This window comes from Clarias gariepinus, chromosome 16 (assembly GCF_024256425.1).
Source record: "Clarias gariepinus isolate MV-2021 ecotype Netherlands chromosome 16, CGAR_prim_01v2, whole genome shotgun sequence".
NCBI classification, from domain to species: domain Eukaryota; kingdom Metazoa; phylum Chordata; class Actinopteri; order Siluriformes; family Clariidae; genus Clarias; species Clarias gariepinus.
Genome location: NC_071115.1, coordinates 15,308,955 through 15,328,693, shown reverse-complemented (window position 1 = coordinate 15,328,693; position 19,739 = coordinate 15,308,955). Strand labels below are relative to the sequence as shown.

Below are 19,739 nucleotides of genomic sequence, written 5' to 3'. Positions count from 1 at the left end.
TCCATTTTATCTTAAAATGAGCAATATATATTATAAAATCCTGTTTTACATAAAACAGTGGCACCAGCAATAGACAGAAACTTAATGCATCAACCTCCAAAAAAAAGAAGAAGGAAAAAACAGGGCAGAGTCTCACGATTCTGAATGTGTCCACAGCAGATTGGGTCCCAACACTATTGCAATGTTACCAGGTGTCATTTTGTTGGCATCCTGGAACTCAGTTAACTTGGCAAGGAATTTAATCAAGTATCTGCGAACGACAGAAGCAGAGTACAGAAACGAAAAAATATATTCTATAGCATTTACATAAAACTTCAAATTTGCACCCCTTCTTTCATGTTCTATTATGGCCCCTGAGTCCTAACCATAACTTACATTAATATGATAAAAAATTATATTTAAAAATGGTTCAAAACACAAGATCCTTTTTATACTTTGTTGCACTGGTGGTGGCTATTACAGTATTATTGTGTTTTGAACTGTGAGCTATAAAAAGCACACTAGTAGCCTAAAAAAACATTTACATAAGCATATGCATAAGTCTACCACTGCATGTATACGGAGGAATTTTACCAGCATAAGTACTGACATAACCTTGGGCCTATCTCAGGGAACTTAGGGCACAGAAGACAGAGTGCACTCTGAATAGGGTGCCAACTCTTCGCAAGTTATAAACACATATTATATTAAATTATTTAGTGTTATGATCTACTGGTAAATTGAAAAGATTTTATAATGTTAATATTTCTAGTTGCTACAATAACTGATAATAACTAATAATTAACAGAAAAAAGATATTCATATTCAAAAATATATTCACAATATGCAGAATAATATATTGTATTAATATATTACAATATTATACAAGCTTTTCGTATATTGAGAAATACACTGTATATTAAAAATATTTAAATACATATCTTAATGTATGTAATTTAATATTCAAGAATATACTTCATAATTTGTTGAATATGATTTAATATATCTATTTCTTTATACTTTTTTACAATATGTTTTTATGTTAATATAGTTCAAACAAAATGGACTTTATAGGCATTAATCAGAGCACACCGATAAAGTAAAAGTGTGTATAATACTTAAACATGCATAAAGTTTTAATAGTGTTTCAATAAAACAACTATAAGTATAAATACAATTGTTTTTGTCTTCATCGCAATATATATCCATACATGGTCCATTCATATATATCCATACATGGTCCATTCATATATATCCATACATGGTCCATTCATATATTGCCGTATATTGATAAATATCAGCACTAGTTTCCCATATATGGAAATGTATTATTTAATGTATTGCCATATATATTTTTTCCCGTAAGGGACACACCATAGAAAATCTGGAAATGCCAATCAACCTACAGTACAGTATGTTGCATGATTGACTACTGGGAGGAAACCAACCAGGCATAGGGAGAACGTCTCAACAGTCAAAGATCGGAGGCGAGATTCAAATCCCAACCCGAGAGGCGACAGTACTACCCACAAAACCACCGTGCTGCCGTTTGCTACACATACCAAGCATAACTCAATAACAATACTGCATTATTGATACGCTGAGTACAGCCTAAGTGACAATTAGATCAGTGTCCCTGTCTTTGCTGTGGTATTCCCTAACTGTCATGCTGTCATCTTCACACAGACTCACAAATAATGGCAACTGTAAGCAGTCAGAGGCACTGACCTGAAGTTGTTTAAGTTGACTGTTGGAAGTTTCTCACATGAAGCCAGGAGGGCTTGGAGCCTCTTGTCCATATCTTGAATACTGATGTGGAAAAATTGGAAAATAAAGGTTTGCATGCTATAAGACCTGGTACATACAGTATTGTCTTAAAGGTCTTGCACCACCTCTCATGTCTTAATATGTTGCTTCCAAAGAGCCAGACTTTCTTGATTTTTTTTTTTACATAGACGTTTAGAAAAATGGTGTTTGTTAAACCACACAGTGACCTATGAATCATTTAAATATTAATAATAACTTAAGACATGAACCAGTAAAAAATAGGTGCAGATAATGACAGATGATTAGGCTGGTGATTAGTATATTGGTGATGCTGAATGCTGTGTGGGTAGAAAAGACAAGAGGGGAAATGAGGTTGCCGATGAGGTTGACACATAAACAACCAACTTTTAAATAGTACCCTTGGGCACTTTGCAGCCTGTTGCAGTAAAATGTTTGTTTCCATTTTTTTATTGAATCTACAGTATGTTATTTTAATTTAATACAGAGAAATGAGGGGTGCTCATTTAGGTAAGTGCAAAAAAAATGCATTCACTAAGGATGAAATCAAAAAGCAAAGGGAAATTATTAGGTTTCACATAAATCCATTTATCATCCTGACAAAATTATCAAATAAGATATGTTGCAGAAATTCTCTTTTGACATTAATAACTATATGTTTAGCTTTTGCCCTTATAATCACCTTCAACATTTACCCTCTTAATATTAACTGGCTTGATTTAATTTCCATAAATAATTTGTAAAATAGAAGTACAAAGTGAATGCAACTTGTTAAGATGAGCCCTGAATATCCTTAAAAGAGGACGATGAAATTTTCTCCTGGTTACATTGTCTATATATTCTTGCGTGATAATAATTAATGATCATTTGAAATAATTCTTATTATAACAGCCTATATAATAGTTCCTTGGACATTTTTCTTTTGTTTCATTTAGTTTTATTTTGAAGACATTAATAAGGTTCATACTGTAGATATCAGCTGCGCATAGTAACAATAAGGAGAAAATGCAATGTACACAACAGTAGTCTCAGAACAAAGGTTTAACATATTGTTAGTTATAGCTTCAATACTGGATTTTTTTTCCAATGAGCCTTTACAATATATTGGGACAAATATACAGTAAAATATAAAAATATGGTTTTCCTAAATATATTGTACTCCATAGTGCCATTAGGCTCCAGAGGTGAGCTGATTTGCCCTGGTGTACATACTGGTACTACAGTCACTACTTACTTTGAGGCTTGAATCCACTCATCATACAGCTGCAAGGTCATTAGAGGTTCAGGGAGCTCACGAAGATATGACTTCAGAGCTCCTGTAACAGAGAAGGGGAAGAAGTGAATAGGAAGTATTAAGAAACAAAAAGATAAGTGGCAGACAGTTAATGTTAAGAACTAAAATGAGGCATGATTATCTTAGTAGTGATAAAATGTAAAAAGGAAGAGAGAAAGAAAGAGAGATGCATCTGGGTTATCAGCAACATCTGCAAATGCTGCTGGTCTGCTTCGATCACATTGCCCATGTAGCAGTGTTATCGCTAAGAAAGCGCAACTAACCTGCTATAGCATGTGGATCTGCAGAGTATTCCTGCACATCCAGAACCCCGCAATCCAGAGATGCTTTCAGCTTCTTCAGCTTGGAAGCTGAAGGGGCCACTCGGAATAAACCCTGAGAGCACAGCGAGTATCAAGTAAGGATCTCATTTCTACTGCAATGCAAGAACTCACACATAAGCATCTAAGCAAACAACAGGCACCAAAATAGAACAGAAGTGTCAGGGAAAATCATGTCGTGAAATCTTGTGTTTGCAATGTGAAATCCACCATGAACATTTCCTAGATATATTTTTCTATTCTGTTGAATATTTTGGCTAAACAAACCACACCAAAACAAAAATTCTTTAGGTGTTAAAAGATAGACAGAAAAATGTCATGTATTCTCTAGATAATTTATTTGAAAAAACAACAACAACAATAATTATAATATATAATTTAATTCTGAAAGGGTGTTAAAAACCTTGTATTTTAAACCTAAATATTTTACGTTAACTAGTATAAATCTGTAGTATAAGTAATATGCAAACTAAATAAATGAGAAATGTATGGACTTGCTATACTCCTGTAAGTTACAGTACATACACTACTGTATATAGCAAAGGTTTCTAAATCATCATCACTATTATATGTGCTTTTTAAACATCCCATGTGTGGATTTTCCCTGTTAATCACAAGAAAATTAGTGAGGTCAGTGACTAGTGATGTATGAGCAGGCCTGGGGACATCTGGCCTTACAATTCATCCCGGTGGTGTCCATAAGGGTTGAGGCCAGAGATCTGTTCTGGACATATCATTTGTTCCACTTTGTAGACCTTGTTTTTTTGTGCAGGAGGATTGTCTTACTGGAACAGGTTCGGGCCCCTTCATTACAGTGAAGGGAAACTGTAATGCTACAGTATATAAAGATATCACATACAGTTGTGTGCTTCCAAGTTTAGGGACGGCCAACATATGAGTATGATGTGTGTCCACCAACTTTTGGCTATATAGTGTATTTCTTGCATAGTGATACCTTTTCTTCTAATAAGAGAAAATCCTCTCATATATTATATACAATATATCATATACAATCACATATACAATATCTGCAGCTCTGTCTAAACTTGTGTTATACCAGCATGGATCTGATCCTGTATTATGCAGTAGTGTGCTGCAAAACATGGTCTACTGAGCCATTCTTTCCAATCGCATATTGAAATAAATTTGTTCAGATGTTTATAGTATGTATGCTAAATCTATTTGCAGTTTTTTAAACAAACAATTTTGTCAGTGACCAGGGTATATTATGCTCCTACCTTTTACTTTTTATTTATTTCTTTTTTTTGCATATTTGTCAGAAATAAATGATTCAGAACATCAAACAAATTTTAATATTACACAAAAATTACCTGAGGGCAAAGCAGGTTTGGGCAGTTTTTTTCTCTTTAAATGAAATCATCTTTTAAAAACTGCATTTTGTATTTCCTTGAATGATCTGAATCATTTAAGTGCAACAAACATGCAAAAAAATTAAAATCAAGAACTGCACTGTTCAATTCCCTGGTTAAATCTCAATCCATTTAGGGATATGAAAGCAATAAAACCGTGCCGTCGTTCCTCGCTGGCCTGAAGCTTGACAGTGGCTTAATGTGAAGTGTTAACTTGATGTGTAGTCTTCTTACTGTCCATACCAAGCATTTCTCTTTCATCACTTTATTATCATCAAATCATTCTAAAAAAATCAAGTTATCTCAGGACAGATATCAATATATAGGATGGTGTCAAGTTGATGTTAACCATGATCCTTCCCTCTCTGCCTACCTTATTTTCATCATGTTTAGATCATGCATCAGAAACGCATGCATCAGGTTCTCACCTCCTCCTGCATGCCACACTCCAGAAGCATGGTGACACATGCCTCAATGGGAAAGGCTATATCTCTGCCACTTAGGGTCAGGTGCTCGTCTAAAGGCTTGCCGTAGGATGGCTTCTCTATCCAAGCCTCTGAAATTACCACAAATTACACACAGTGTAAAAAGCCTGCACATAAGAAAAAATGAATGTAAACACACACACACACACACGCACACACACGGTTCACTGATATTCTGTGTCTGCACAAAAAAAAAATGAGTCAACAAGCTGATCTTGTGTACGCTGGCTTTAAAAGCCAGATGGAAGGACTTACCCTGGTGTGCTTTGATCTGTGGCAGCACACTCTGCAGAATTTCCAGAGACTTTTTGTGATACTCTGCTTGAATCTCTATAAGCTATAGAACATTTGAAAGATCAAACAAGTTGTTAACACCTGCAGTACTGGCCTTTGCTGGTCCTGTTATGTTCCGAGCAGGGATTTGATATTATAGTATATTTTATCATTGCATCTACAAATACGGTAAGCACTTGCCGTCTGAAAGGTGTTTGCATAGTCTATTTCTTTGGCCACAAAGTTGTACATGTCCGCTGACAACTGGTCCTAAGCGAGCAAAGTAAAACAAAGATAATTAATATTATTCATTCATTAATGATTAATTTCATATAACAGGTGTTATTTTCTTTGCTTTTTTATATTAAATAGATTAAACAGCAGGTACTCTTATCATATGAATCCTTTTCAACAAAGAGAATTTTATTATAAAACATGTATGGTGACGTTAAAAAAAAACTAAAGAGGTAGACTAAAATACCCTGCAGATCTCCATGCGATTGGCCGTCTCCTCCATCTCCTCTCGGAGTGCATCTGCTTTGGCCCCAGCTGGGGGAAGATTGCTAGGGTGACTGGAGGACTTGCATGACTGCTGCCACCTATTGACAGGGAAAGTAAAGGACACAGTGAGACCACAAAACAACAAATGATACAAACGTTTAAAAAAAAAAAAAAAAAAAGATCGCACCTTGTCCGTGCCGAATCCATGTCCAAAACAAGCTTGGCTAGATGTTTCCTTTGTTTCTGTATGTTCGGAATGTCCACCTGTGTAGATACAAAAATATAGCTGAAAAATTGAATGCACCTTTACTGTACATACTGTGGATGCATTATGTACATAATTGAATCCATTTTTCACAGCTCCAGGCTCACTAGTTGTTGTTTTTTTAGCTCGGATTCATTTCTATGTAAAGTTTTACAGGTTCTCCACATGTCTCTGGAACTCTGCAGGTTGTGAGTGAGTGTGTCAATATGGGTGGTGTCCTGGAATGGACCGATATAATGTGTGTGTCCCAAATATTTAGACCCTGACCAGGATGAATGAACAAATAAATCTAAATACATAATAAGGGCAGGATTCATAAATTTATCATTAGGCAGGGTGTTAAGCAAAAGCATGTATTAAAAGAGTACTTGGAGACGAGCTTAGGTGAAATAGTTTACACACTGATCTCTGCCTGATGCATCTGCGGTGTGTAGGCAATTACAGTTATAGATGTTAAATAGTCTTGCTGTACAGAGCAAACAAATAAAACTCACTTACTCATTATAATCGGTATTCTGTATGTTCCTGCATGTGATACATTTATATCAGTGCCTGTGATGGTAAGTGTTGGTAAGTTTTGATTATTTTATCGTTCATCAAAATGAAAGAATCTTTCTTGAATCATTTAGTTTATTTCGTTCTTTTGATCAGATATAAAATAAAATGTTACATTTTCTGTAAACAGACCCCCAACATGTCTACATACACAAATTGTGGCTATAGTTGCAGTAATGAAAATATTACAATGCAGCTAAGGACATATGATATGATTCTGTTATGATAAACAGAATGAGCAGCAGGAACAATCCGAATTGTTCGGTGGTGTAGTGGTTAGCACTGTCTCCTTTCACCTCCAGGGTCCTGATTCGATTTCCGGCCAGGCTCGATTGCATGAAGTTTGCATGTTCTCCCCATGCTTTCCTGGGTACTCTGGTTTCCTCCCACGGTCCACAGACATGTAGGTTAGGTTAATTGGTGTTCTCAAATTGCCCGTATTGTGTGAATGAGTGTGCGAGTATGTGTGTGTGCCCTGCGATGGATTGCCAACCTGTCTGGGGTGTACCCCGCCTCATGCCCTAAGTCTCCTGGGATAGGCTCCAGGCCCCCGCGACCCTGAATACAGGATTAAGCGTTAATGACGATGTGTGAGTGAGTGAAAACGAGCAGCTCACCTCTCATATCTTCTGGTTCAAATTCTTCGTTCCTTTGAATCTAATGCACTATGGGAGTCACGTGACAAAAGAATGAACGATTCGGACCAAAGACTCAAAAGTAACTACTCATTTTTGTTTCCTGCACATAACCTACTGAGGTTTTGCGATGCTTGGCGTGCAAAATTGCAAAATGAAGGAATCATTCTTTGAGACTACTCGTTCTTTTTCTTTTGAGTCACGTTAAAGACTCGTTCAAAAAGAACGTATAATTTATGAACGAACCATCACTACCAGACACAGTATCTAGGTTTCATCTGTAATAAGAATGCCCCACTGTTCAAATACCATCAGGACAACTTGTGGTTCTATTTTGTTTTTTTACTGATGGATGGGGTTGAAGGGAATTGCATACTGCTTATTCACAGGTGGGCTATAAAATGCATTTTTAGTGTTTACTGACAAAATGTTAAATGTACCCTTAGGCTACTATGACAAGCATGTTTCTAATAAATGTGCAATTTGCAATGTGCAATCTTTTCTCAATACAAAAAAATGTCAAAACTCTTGCCCATGGTTAACTGATTATACTCTGCAGAGCACTTGGAAAACATGGAAGTATATCTTTAATTTGGTTTCATGCAATCCTAAAAGAAAGGCAGGTTTACCTCAGCGAGGACATAGAGAGGTTCCACCACATCTCTCTCCATTTGGAGTTCAAAGACAATGAGCTCTTGGGCAAGCTTCTCTTCAGTGTCCCCACATAACTTCAGCATCTTCCTGTGTGTGTGTGTGTGTGTGTGTGTGTGTGTGCGTGTGTGTGTGTGTGTGAGAGAGAGAGAGAGAGAGAGAGATCAGTAAAACATCAGTGTAAAGTGTACAGTATGTCTTAAATTAGAATATTGGAACCGTTAGGGAAAAAAGCCCACTTACCCTAGCAGAGAGTCGTCCCCTAATATTGCAGCTCCCTCAACCAAACACTGAGCCAATGTCGTCAGGGGTAATTTTTTCTAGTCAGAAAAAAGTAAAAAAAAAAAAATAATGTTATGGAATATCTAATGTTAAGGTTTCTGCTCAACCAAAGCATTGATGAATTGTGAATTGGATGATTCTGATTGGTCAGATTTGTCTTTAAAAGTGGCTTGGACAGTAATTTCCAACTGTTCTTCAAATCACAATTTATATTATTATTGTGTCCACTGTAATATATTTCTAGAGTACCGCCTCATATAGAGACTTTTAAATATGTAAACTATAAATGAATGAATTATAAACAAATTAAAAAACAATTCACATTTAACAAAAAGACATATCTAATCACTGGTTTTATTAACGTCCTGAGACACTCTGATTTCTATTTACAGTTTCAGCTTTTTAGCATAATGTACAATAAGTATGAATTTGAAGGTCTTCAAAGACAAGGACGTTTGGAAGAAAGAATTTAACTTAATGATTCCCATACAGTATGAACATACAGGGATATACTGTATAAAGAATTTAGTTAGGAGAGCGTATCATGTCTTTAAAGAGGTTAAGAAAACTGTCGGCAGTAATGAAACGGTTTTCCACAATGGGACAGTGTTCATGACAGAAGGTGTTGCTTTCCGGTATCTTGATAATATGACAAAATGTTCTACAAGGTTCCCTAATGAATATTGACAGCTGTTTCAAGGGCTGTACCAAAAGTAATGCAAAATACAGCACAATGTTAAATGTGCACTTAGGCTTCTATTATAAGTTTGTTTCAAATAAATGTGCAATTTAATCTTTTCTCAGAACACTCACACTCATTCACTCATCGTTTATACCAGTTTATCTTGTATTTAGAGTCGCGGGGGATGGAGCCTATCCCAAGAGGCTTAGGGCACGAGGCGGGGTACACCCTGGACGGGGTGCCAATGCATTGCAGGGCACACACATATACTGTACACTCACCCACACAATTTGGGCAATTTGGGATGCCAGTTAGCCTAATCTGCAGGTCTTTGGACTGTAAAAGGACGCCAGAGTATCTGGAGAAAACCCACCCAGCACGGGGAGAACATGCAAACTCCATACACAAAGACGAGAATCGAGACTGGCTAGGAATCAAACCTGGATTTTCTCAGGACAGAGAAACGTTGCCCATGGTTAACTGATCATACTCCACAAAGCATATATATCGAAAATATGGATGTATCTCCTTCGTTTTCATGTAATCCTAAAAGACGGGCACATTAATAGGACAAGGCATAAAAAGGTTGCACCATACAGTATCTCTCTCCATCTGGAGTTCAAAGACAATGACATGTGCTGTGCATTTTGGTTGAGTAGCTCTTTCTCTATACGGTGCTACTCAACATAGTCTCCATCACAAGTGCTGCATTTGTGCCATCGTTGAACCCGACTTTTAAATCCTGTCTAAAAGTCCACTTGATGCAGTTCATGGTCTCCCACTGCATGATTTGTCTGGTTTCCTCTTCTTGCTGGTTTTCCTTTTTTTAAACTTCTCCATTAATCTGTGCACACAGCTCGTGTCAATGGTAACATATCTGTAAACATTCTGTAGGACAGCGAAAGAACATCAACTGCAACAAAAAAAGTTAATTTTCAAAGAGGATTTGAGAGTTAGGTTCGACGATGGTGAAAATGCATGGCTTATAATGGAGACTATGTTGAGTAATACCTATGTATAGAAAAAGTGTTACTCTACTAATGTGTGCTATTTGATTAAAAAACTGTATATCAGTAAATTTAAAAAGGTTATGCCAACTTTTGCATTACTTTTGGTACTGCCCTCATAGTTGTTAGAATATTACAATGTTAATACCAGGAACCAATCTTGTCTTGCGGACATTCCAAGTAAGATAAGAATCAAATATTTGTCACATGTACCTTACAGCAAGTTATAATTTCCCCACATATCTCAGTTAGAAAGCTGGGGTCAGAGCAGAAAGGCAGCCAGGACACATCGTCCCTGAAGCAGAGAGTGTTAAGGGCCTTACCCAAGGGCTCAACAGGGTCAACTTGGGGCTTGACCCCAAACCTTCCACACAGGTAACCAGAGCCTTAGCCACCTGAGCCACCACTGCCCCACAGAAAAGCAGTGCAAGGGGCACCACCAGGATTCAAACCCTGGATCTTCTACTTACTAGGCAGGTGCTTCAACCAACTAAGTGCCACTGCTGATAAACTGTTAAAATGTAACTAGGAGTAAAGTTAACATGCGGCAAAATGATAATAATTGTTGCGGCAAATTGTTGTGGTATAAAACAAAATGTTTTTAGCATATGCTGTTATTAGAAATCCTTGGGGAGGTCTGCTTCATGTCAGGTTGCATCGCGGCATCTCTTCTATGAATATTTTCAGGTAACAGCATCCACTGTTGTGTTTTATTCCTTACATATCAAAGCAACAAACCGATGGTGATTTGACGGATCTCTTGTCCACATCGGCCCCTTGCTGTCCCTGCAGGCAGGCTGTGAGCTTCTTATGTGTGCTGTGGGAGACCTGCTTCACCAAGTCCAGACGCTTCTCCACCTGATTTTACACAGAAGAAGCGATGAGGAGACGCACAGAGCCAGCCACTCACCCACACAAGCTGCCAAAATGAGTCATCCAACACCACATGCATACACAAATACACTCGGCATACATATTTATGCAAGAAGAACAAAAAATTCTATATAAAACACCTTGCAGCAATAAGACCAGAAAAGACAGACAATACGTCTATAAGGTAGAATAATACAGTATATGCGAGGGACTTACCTGTAGTAGATCATCACTTAATACTTCTGTTTTTTCTGCCCTGTATTGTGGAGAGGGTAGAGTAATTAGGGTGGAAGGAAGGCAATGCATAAATAATTGAAGCAAAACAAACTGAACAAGCCACCCTGTGGATAATGTTATTTTTCTTCAGTAATGAATTGCACACAACTCAGTTAGACTACTAATCTACTTCATATGTGATTATTTATTCCATTTCATATCCAAAAAAACCAATGACATTTGGCCTGCTATGGATGCACGTCGAACAATGATTTCTAAGAACATTGTTTCTGCACTGGAAGACATACAGCAATAATATTATTATATGTAAGAACAAAGTGGATGGTTGTCTCCACCCTCCTGCTCCTCAGCTCTGGTAAAGAATAAATCTCTTCTCACCCTGGGACTTGACCCATCTGGGTGAACATGGATCATCATTTTCCCCCGGAGGGTCCTACCACACCTTCAGCGTTTCAGAGTGATGTCATGCAGTCATGGGAACCTCACAGATTGTTTAATAAGCAAGAGGGACTGGCTCTTGGGACTGAGAGATGACCTGTGAGCAAAGACTCGCACAAAGCCAATGTGACCCCAATGACTGTGTAATCTGCATTTCGAGCAGTTCTCGCTCTCAGCGCCTGCACTACAGACAGTGTGAAATTACACGTGTCAAGAGGAGATGTTAGAACGGCCATGTGGGGTCGGTTCTCGGTTTCTCTCACTGCTCTGGATCTGCTTGCAGCCTTAGCCTCAGTCGACTAGCATGACCCATATGCCTTGCACATACACACAGCCGAGGAAGTTGCCATGGTAGCAAACGTCCCTGAATGAAAATAGACAATAACACATCTGGGCTAGGACAGCAAATGTGTGTTATGGTTAGACAGAAGCAGTCGTTGTTAAGAAAATGTGAACGAAATGTCGCCACATAGCAAGTCATCTGTGATAAACTGTGATAAACGTGTGGTGTCTAAAGGAGTCATACAGTAGGGTTACAGTTATAAATATCTTGTTTGATAAAAAACATGGCTGTCTTGAAATATACAAGGATCAAAGTCAAATTTAATATTATAAATATGTTTCAATGAAATACATTTTGATACTCATCTTAGGTTTATATGTTTTAAAGTAATTAAAATGTTCAGCACAATAAAAGTAAACTAATTGGAACTTAACAATTACGCAGTGTTTTCATGAGCGATTCAGATTTAGATTAATTCAGTAATAAGACAAATCAAGTCCATTGGAAATAAATAAATAATCAACAAGGCTAAGTGTTCCCTAGAGTGATTTAAAAGGGGTGTGACTTTAGCACAGGAATCACTTAACGCTCTGTAGCCCTACAGTAGACGTGCTTTTGAATCCTGCATTTTCCACTGCTAATTATGAGCTTTAAATCCCCACTGTGATTTCTTTAGCCTGGACTCAATTAGCACGAAAAGGCTGCCTGAATCCAGCAGAGTTTGCATTACGTGCATGTGCACAAGAATGCATGTGTCTGTATGTGCTGCTTCAGGTTTTTTCTCCCTTTAGAGATGCTAAAGAATGAAATCTGGGCCACACACTTGCCTTCAACATTTTAACTTACCGTGAAACTGAAGTTAATCTTAAAGCAGAGCTTAAGTTATCTAAGTTTCGGCACTAATGTTAGTTATTATGTTAGCTAGGAGTGTAATGGCACATGTATATTTACCGCATGATGTTACTGTATGACTAAAGTGTGCTTTAGTTTTCTAAATTGGATTCTTCTCCACTGGTAAGGTAGGTTTTTAACTTTTGTACTGTTTTTGAAACACGATTGGTTCTTACTGTATACTGTACCTAGTTTTTGCAGTTTGGTAGTGTTGATTTCAGTGTGATTGAAGTAGGTCTAAAGCAATTTGTTCTCAGGTAATTAATCAAGAGTAGTTTCAGGCTTCCTTAAGGTGTGAATTGTGGGCAAGGCTTAGCTACGCATATTGAAGGTGGATCTGTACTTGTGTATATACAGTGTAGCTCGTTTAAAACTGGATGTTTCATGTTGTTAATTTTCCGATGCCTTGTGTAGACATGTCACTCTGTAAACAGAAAAGGAACACAGATTTGAGATTAAAACCCCAAGCTGACTTTCAGTATGACATCCTTCTCAACTCTGTCAAGAAAGAAGTTTGCAATGAGCTGTGCGAAACTAGTAACAGCATCCAGCAGCAAATAATGCAAATAATGTTTTATAATGTAAACTATCGTGTAGATATCAATTATTTAAAAGAACCGTTTTTTGCACTATTTTCTCTAGAAAGTGCTGTTACAAACCTTCTTAATGCACCTAAATACCTACTGTGGATGTAGGTATCTATATAAATAAAAAAGGTTTTGTCTGTACATTGGTCAGAACTTGCTCTTTTAATGATAACTGGAGGACCAGAAACCAGTCTCAGAAAAATTTAGTTTGTATGTCTGTCTGTATGTCGGACAGCCGAGTTTCCCTCAAGGTGGGCGTGCCCATACGCGTTACTCAACGGAGACAATCAATTTAACGATTTTTTCCTCAATGTGGGAGCGCTATAAACGTCACTCAGCAGAGCCAATCAACGCGGGAATACAGAAAGTATGCGGACGACACAGAAATGACGCCAATGCATCTACTGTACAAACTTCCATATTTTTGATTAAACAAACGAACAAACAAAAAAACCCCCAGCATGGCTTACCCAAAAAAATGGGACATACACCATGAAAACTGAATCTTGCCCCATAAATATATATTAAAATGGAAAGTAGAAGGAAGGTTATGAGCAGTTATGTGTCAGAGGCTGATCAGCTTATTTTTAGCTTTAATTGTCAATGACGGGTAATAACGCCAGTGTTTTGTAAAGAAAGAAAGGCATGTGCATTTTTGTGCATTCCCTTTGTGTTCAGGAAAATATGGAACGGTGACTTCAAAACTGAGGTATGTACCAAACCATGACGTTTCCGTACCATTACAACCCTAACGATTGTATACTGGTAAGCCTAGTTAACTCCCATCGACTGTCATGATTTGTGATAATAAGGACACTACCTTAAGGCATGTGGGTTTTATAAACAAAATTAAGCAACCATAATACATTTCCAAATGAATTTTGAAATTCGTGTGTCTGTACAGAACTGTAACAGCCCTGTGTTTTTCCAGTACAAATGTTGTTAGATTTTTTATTTTTATTTTATGACTTTTTTATTAAGAGAGAACAAAAACATTTCCGATTTGCAAACATCTCTATTCCACCACAAAATTCAAAGTTACAGAAAAATATTTGTGTGCCAATATTTATATAAGCAACCACTTTTTAGACAAAAACTGAATGAAAGCTGCTGGATTTTGCATGCAAAATCAAGCAGGTGCAACAGTCAAAGTTCTCAAAGGAACTGTGGTTGCTTCTGCGGGATGCTCAGTAAAACTTAGCTAATGTATCATCTCATGCCTTCTGTGCTCTACAATCTGCATACAGACTATGTTAAATGTTTGTGACTTACGCGAGTATTCTAAGACAATGCACCAGTGTCCACCATATCAGTGTCTTAAAAATAATCCAAAAAAAGCACAATATTAAAAATACAAACGTTTGGGTGCAATTATTGCTTTGATTCGTAAAGTAGACGTTTTTAAACTGGCAATCACTGATTCACGATTCGAAGCCCACCATCTGGCTTTTGACCTTTTAAATGGTTCATGTTTCAAGTCAATTAAAAAAAAAAAATAATAAGATTATATATATATATATATATATATATATATATATATATATATGTATATATATACTACATGTTGCCTGGAAAAAAATATTGCTGAAAGCCAGAATTCTGCAAGATCCCACGGTAGACAAACAAACTGTCAACGGAGCACTGATGATTCATATGATTGACCTGGTGCTCCTGCTGGCAATACTGCATGCTGGGATCCAGCCAGACTCACTGACCACCACCCAAAACGCACCGAAGTCTCGCACAAGCTTTTCATTGCCTCTGCTTCTTTAAGGTCCTACTGTAAATAATGGTGCGATTAACACTGATTTCGAATTAAATAGTCAGGGCAGTGGATTTTTCTCTCATAAAAAGACATTTAAAAAAGTAAACACACCCTGACTCCACTCTTGCTTTCTCTTTCTCCTACATTTATGTCCTATATCCCCTTCCGGGTATTGTGTCATGAGTCTACACCAACAGGGCCGTTCTGCATAATACCTATTATGCTGCATTTATTTAAAGAGTGAATAAAGAAAAGAATGGGTTCACTTTTGGCATCCTTTTAACAGGAACGCCATCAAGGCTTCGGTCTAAAGCCAAAAGGCCCGTAGTGTCAGCAGTACTTCAGCCATCTGTTCCTGTGCCCTATTTCTTCCGCCGTGTTTGAGTCCCCTTAAGGTGTAAGTAGTCTTGTGAAGTCAGCAGTAAAACTTCACTGTTCATTATGTATAAAGTGGCTTTTTTTTTTTTTTTTTCTTTTTCATAATCAATAGATTCAAATTTCCGTCAGATCGTCTAGCATTTAAACACTGTTGTCTCCAAAGGAACAGGATGTCATACCGTATAATATCAGGCAATTTTACAGGCTCTTATTCTTATGTACAGGACTCTGCACCCACACTGGGAGTGAGGAAATGAGCTTTAATGATGTCAGTGATTAGTGTCCCAGATAGCAGGCCAAGACTTGAAGATATAGTCATGGGAACTGGGGCATTGCTGGTAAAAGTGACCTATTAAAAGGCCGCCTTATACAGATACTGATCCACACGTAGCCATAAGGATAGGTGAGAAGGTATGAAGGCAGCTTCATACAGGAAAAAAAAACATGCAACAAGAAGCCATGATTCTTTATTTTTTTTACTGCAGTGATCAAATTCTGAAGCTTTTAACATCATAAGACTATACAATTCTGTAAATGAACTCTTCTTAACTAGTCCCTGCTGGCTTTCATTAAACATCTGCTGTGTTAGCAATGATGTTCCTCCAAAAAAACAAGCATAATCCAAGATTGTGTGCGTTTTGCATGCATTCTAATGAAGCTTAGTATCGTGGCAGGCCTGCATTCAGTATGACAAGTGAAACACAGGGATACAAGACATGCTATTAGATACTGATAATTGCAATAGACAGGTAGTCATAGTTGCCCTGTTACTGCCAAGAATGAGCTCATTTCATTGCAACACTCACTAGAGAGATGGCCACACACAGGGATTAAAGCTGCAGGCCTTTTGCTTAGGCTACTTGCTTTAATAGGAAGGAATTTCCGTTTAGGTATCAGACTTCATGCGCTACAAGGCCATATCGAAAGCTGGCTGGCAAACAGGAAATGATGCTGGTGTATACAGACAGGGAGAGGATGGAACGCTCAGGACCATTAGATATATGTGAAAGCTTTTTACAGAGTGTGTGTAAATATGAAATGCATCAAAAGAGAGAGAAAAACGAATCCTCAAGAGAGAATTTGGACAAGAAATAATCAGGAACAACCTTCTGTCACATCGCTCTCTTTCTCGGTTTCCTGATTCAAACACACACACACACACACACACACACACACACACACACATGCACACTACCTGATAGACATGAGCTGCAGCTGATAGCAATGAACCCGCAGTGTAGAAATATCAAGGCTGATGTAACAAATGCATGAGTGTTTGCTGTATCACTTCATAGTGTTTCCATGGAAACACCAGTCTGCATTGGCACCGTTATGGTATAGGAAGAGAATAATCCATATAGCACGAGTAGCATTCTTGCAATACATCGATAACACACAAGCAGTTGGAGATCTTGGCAACATCTACATCTACATCCAGTCTTTTAACACCACATGTGGCATGGGCGCCAATCCAGTTTGGGCAAGAGAAAAAGAAAAAGAAAAATCAGGCTCATTGGACTATGATAAGTGCAAATCTACTTAACACATAACTATGCTTTCAAAAACGATCAAAGCATCCTCAAAGTTGAGCTACATTTGTTAAATATTCATTTTATCTTCATATTATTATTGTTTAATGATTTAACATTATTTTAATAATTTAAAATAGAACAATGGCTGTAGCACTATGTTATTGCTTTTATTGCAATCACTGAATGATCAATGAGCTGACATTTCTACTTAAAAATTATTTAATCAATAATAAAAATTAAAAAACAGAATTTATTAAGGCCAGATAGTATAATGCAAATTACATCATCAGTTTATCTATCCACTGTCTGTACCTGTGTAGGGTCGTTATGTGCGTATGGTCCTGGTAGCCTATCCCAGGGAAAACAGGGTACAATACAGGATACACCCTGGATTGGGTGCCAACCAACTACCCCATAACCTTGGATGGTGTAAGTCACATTACTTACCACCAAGACATTGTGGAACACAGCATTAGGCAAATACATATTTTTCTAATCCCTAATGTCCCTGTTTAGTATCTTTGCTTTACACCGCCTTTCTGTGAAACTAAGACTAAATGAAACAAAGCTTCCTAACCTCCATGCTTTAGTTTTTACCTCTGTTGCCCCGGCAACTTTGTGTCACTATCAGCCACTTGGCCTCTTGTTCCTATATTCTCAATTAAAATGAATCAGTAAAGACAGTGATATAGTGAAACGCATCCACTGATGAGCCATGCATCATCTTAATATCAGATATATTCAACTTGATATTTTACTAATAAAATATAGATGAGTTATGAGTTCATGAATAATGCACATGTGCATAATGAGACGTGAATAAAACAGAAGCTGGGGGTGGCATGCGGTGCCGAGCAGCCAAGCTGGTGGAACCGCTCCTCCTTCTGCACGCTGTAGACCCCGACTGAGCAGATCTGACCTGAAGAGACTGTTCACGCAGCACCATCATGCAGAGCTAATACACCCACACATACTCACACACAACCAGACAGAACTGCTATATCCTGATCACACTGGGAGAGAAAGAGAGAGAGAGCCTGCAGCGTTGGCGTAGAACTGGGAGGCGTTTTCATGTAGGACCTGCTTTTATAATATTCCTCTATAGAGTACATTTTCATCTGCCATAAAACCCAATAAAGCACTCCATCATGACCAGGCTACTGTAAGGACAGAAAGAAATGACAGAAGGACTTAATTGTCCTGAAAATGAGATCACCACTGTCACTTACGCAAGAACAATTCAAACACACACATACACCCAAACCTTTAGCATCGCTATGTAAAGATCCATTGCTGCATCCCAGTGTTTCATTCATTTTATACCACAGCCATTGCTAACAATATTATATGTCATGCTTTATTATACAAGACACTATATTATGTTTAATGTTGCGACACATCTACAAAACAAATTACTTCCTGTTACCACTGTCGATCCATTGCATTCAACACTGACACCAGAGATTCCTTCCAAAACGAATCCCCCAAGGGTTAGGGTTAGGGTTAAATAACCTTATTTAGACAATACTAGCTACTATTTTTGCTATTGGGCCATCCACATGCTTTAACTTGGTGCAACACAAAAAGACATCACCAGATGGTTTGGAGTTGCCTGGAATACTATTTACAGGCTGTGGAACGGATTCCATACAACTGATCGCCCTAGGTCTGGAGAGCCAAGAGTGACAATGCCAAGACGGACAGACTACTTCGATGGCATTGTTTGGATGTCATATAGAAAATGCCACCCTTACTGCACCTGGTATTCCAGGGTTAGACACGGTAAGCTGTCAGAAAATTCAAAGTTTTGCTGCAGCTGGACTCTACAAGAAGGCCAATGTAAGGTATCTTGGGCCAATGTTGCCTTTACGACGTTGTTAAGATCGTCTGAATGTAGAATTTCTGGTGCTGATATAAACACAGATTTTTTTTTTCATATAAAATCACCCTGTCTTATTTATTTGACAGAAATACATTTAGTAAGAAATGTATATGTGCAATGTTTCTTTTGTCTTTGAGTATATAAACCTTGCAGCCAAAACTGCTGTCTGAGCCATGCTGCTCTTGGGAAATCAATCAAATCCTACTGACCACTTGGAATCGGGTAGTAAACAGCACTGTGCTATAAAATAAAACAAAAACAAGCCTTGGCAAAAGAGTTATTGCAATTTGAAATGTTTAGATTCCCAAGTCATATAGGTTGAGCATGTTTTTTTGGGGGGGCACGGTGGTGCAGTGGTAAGCACTGTGGCCTTGCACTTCCATGGTCGAGGGTTTCATTTTCGCTTCGGGTCTAAGGAGTTTGTATGTCTTCCCTGTGCTTGGTGGGTTTCCTCTGGGTACTTCGGTTTCATCATACAGTCCAAAGACATGCAGATTAGGCGAACTGGCATTCCCAGATTGCCATAGTGCCTTGTAGCCGAAGGTTCCTGGGATAAGCTCCAGGGCCCCCCGCAACCCTAACAAGTATAAAAAGTAACTAAATTAATCTTTAAATTATTGTATTACTAAAACAGTATATTTAAAATAATTTGAGCATCAGATTGCTGGATTGTTTATGCTGAACCTAGCCAGTGTGAGATTTCTGAAACCAATCTAAATTGTGTACAGTTTTCTAAATGTAGGATATTACTTACATGCCATCCAGGCAATTGATAGCTGTACCTGCCTA

General features: G+C 37.8%; 1 protein-coding gene across 10 annotated transcripts in view; it reads right to left on the bottom strand.

Moving 5' to 3' along the window:
- The window catches only part of arhgap44a (Rho GTPase activating protein 44a), a 51,775-nt gene that overhangs the window by 11,215 nt on the left and 20,821 nt on the right, over positions 1-19,739 (bottom strand). For all 10 annotated transcript variants that reach the window (XR_008365801.1, XR_008365802.1, XM_053514720.1 and 7 more), the window contains exons 2-14: positions 11,174-11,213; positions 10,823-10,942; positions 8,357-8,433; positions 8,092-8,203; positions 6,195-6,271; positions 5,988-6,105; positions 5,708-5,776; positions 5,489-5,570; positions 5,177-5,304; positions 3,322-3,433; positions 2,999-3,080; positions 1,708-1,788; positions 137-250 (exon numbers count right to left, since the gene is read on the bottom strand). Coding sequence is in view for 8 of the 10 variants with exons in the window: in XM_053514720.1 (XP_053370695.1) it covers positions 137-250; positions 1,708-1,788; positions 2,999-3,080; positions 3,322-3,433; positions 5,177-5,304; positions 5,489-5,570; positions 5,708-5,776; positions 5,988-6,105; positions 6,195-6,271; positions 8,092-8,203; positions 8,357-8,433; positions 10,823-10,942; positions 11,174-11,213 (1,212 nt within the window). In the remaining 2 variants the exon portion in view is untranslated. The remainder of the gene's footprint in view (positions 1-136; positions 251-1,707; positions 1,789-2,998; positions 3,081-3,321; positions 3,434-5,176; positions 5,305-5,488; positions 5,571-5,707; positions 5,777-5,987; positions 6,106-6,194; positions 6,272-8,091; positions 8,204-8,356; positions 8,434-10,822; positions 10,943-11,173; positions 11,214-19,739) is intronic.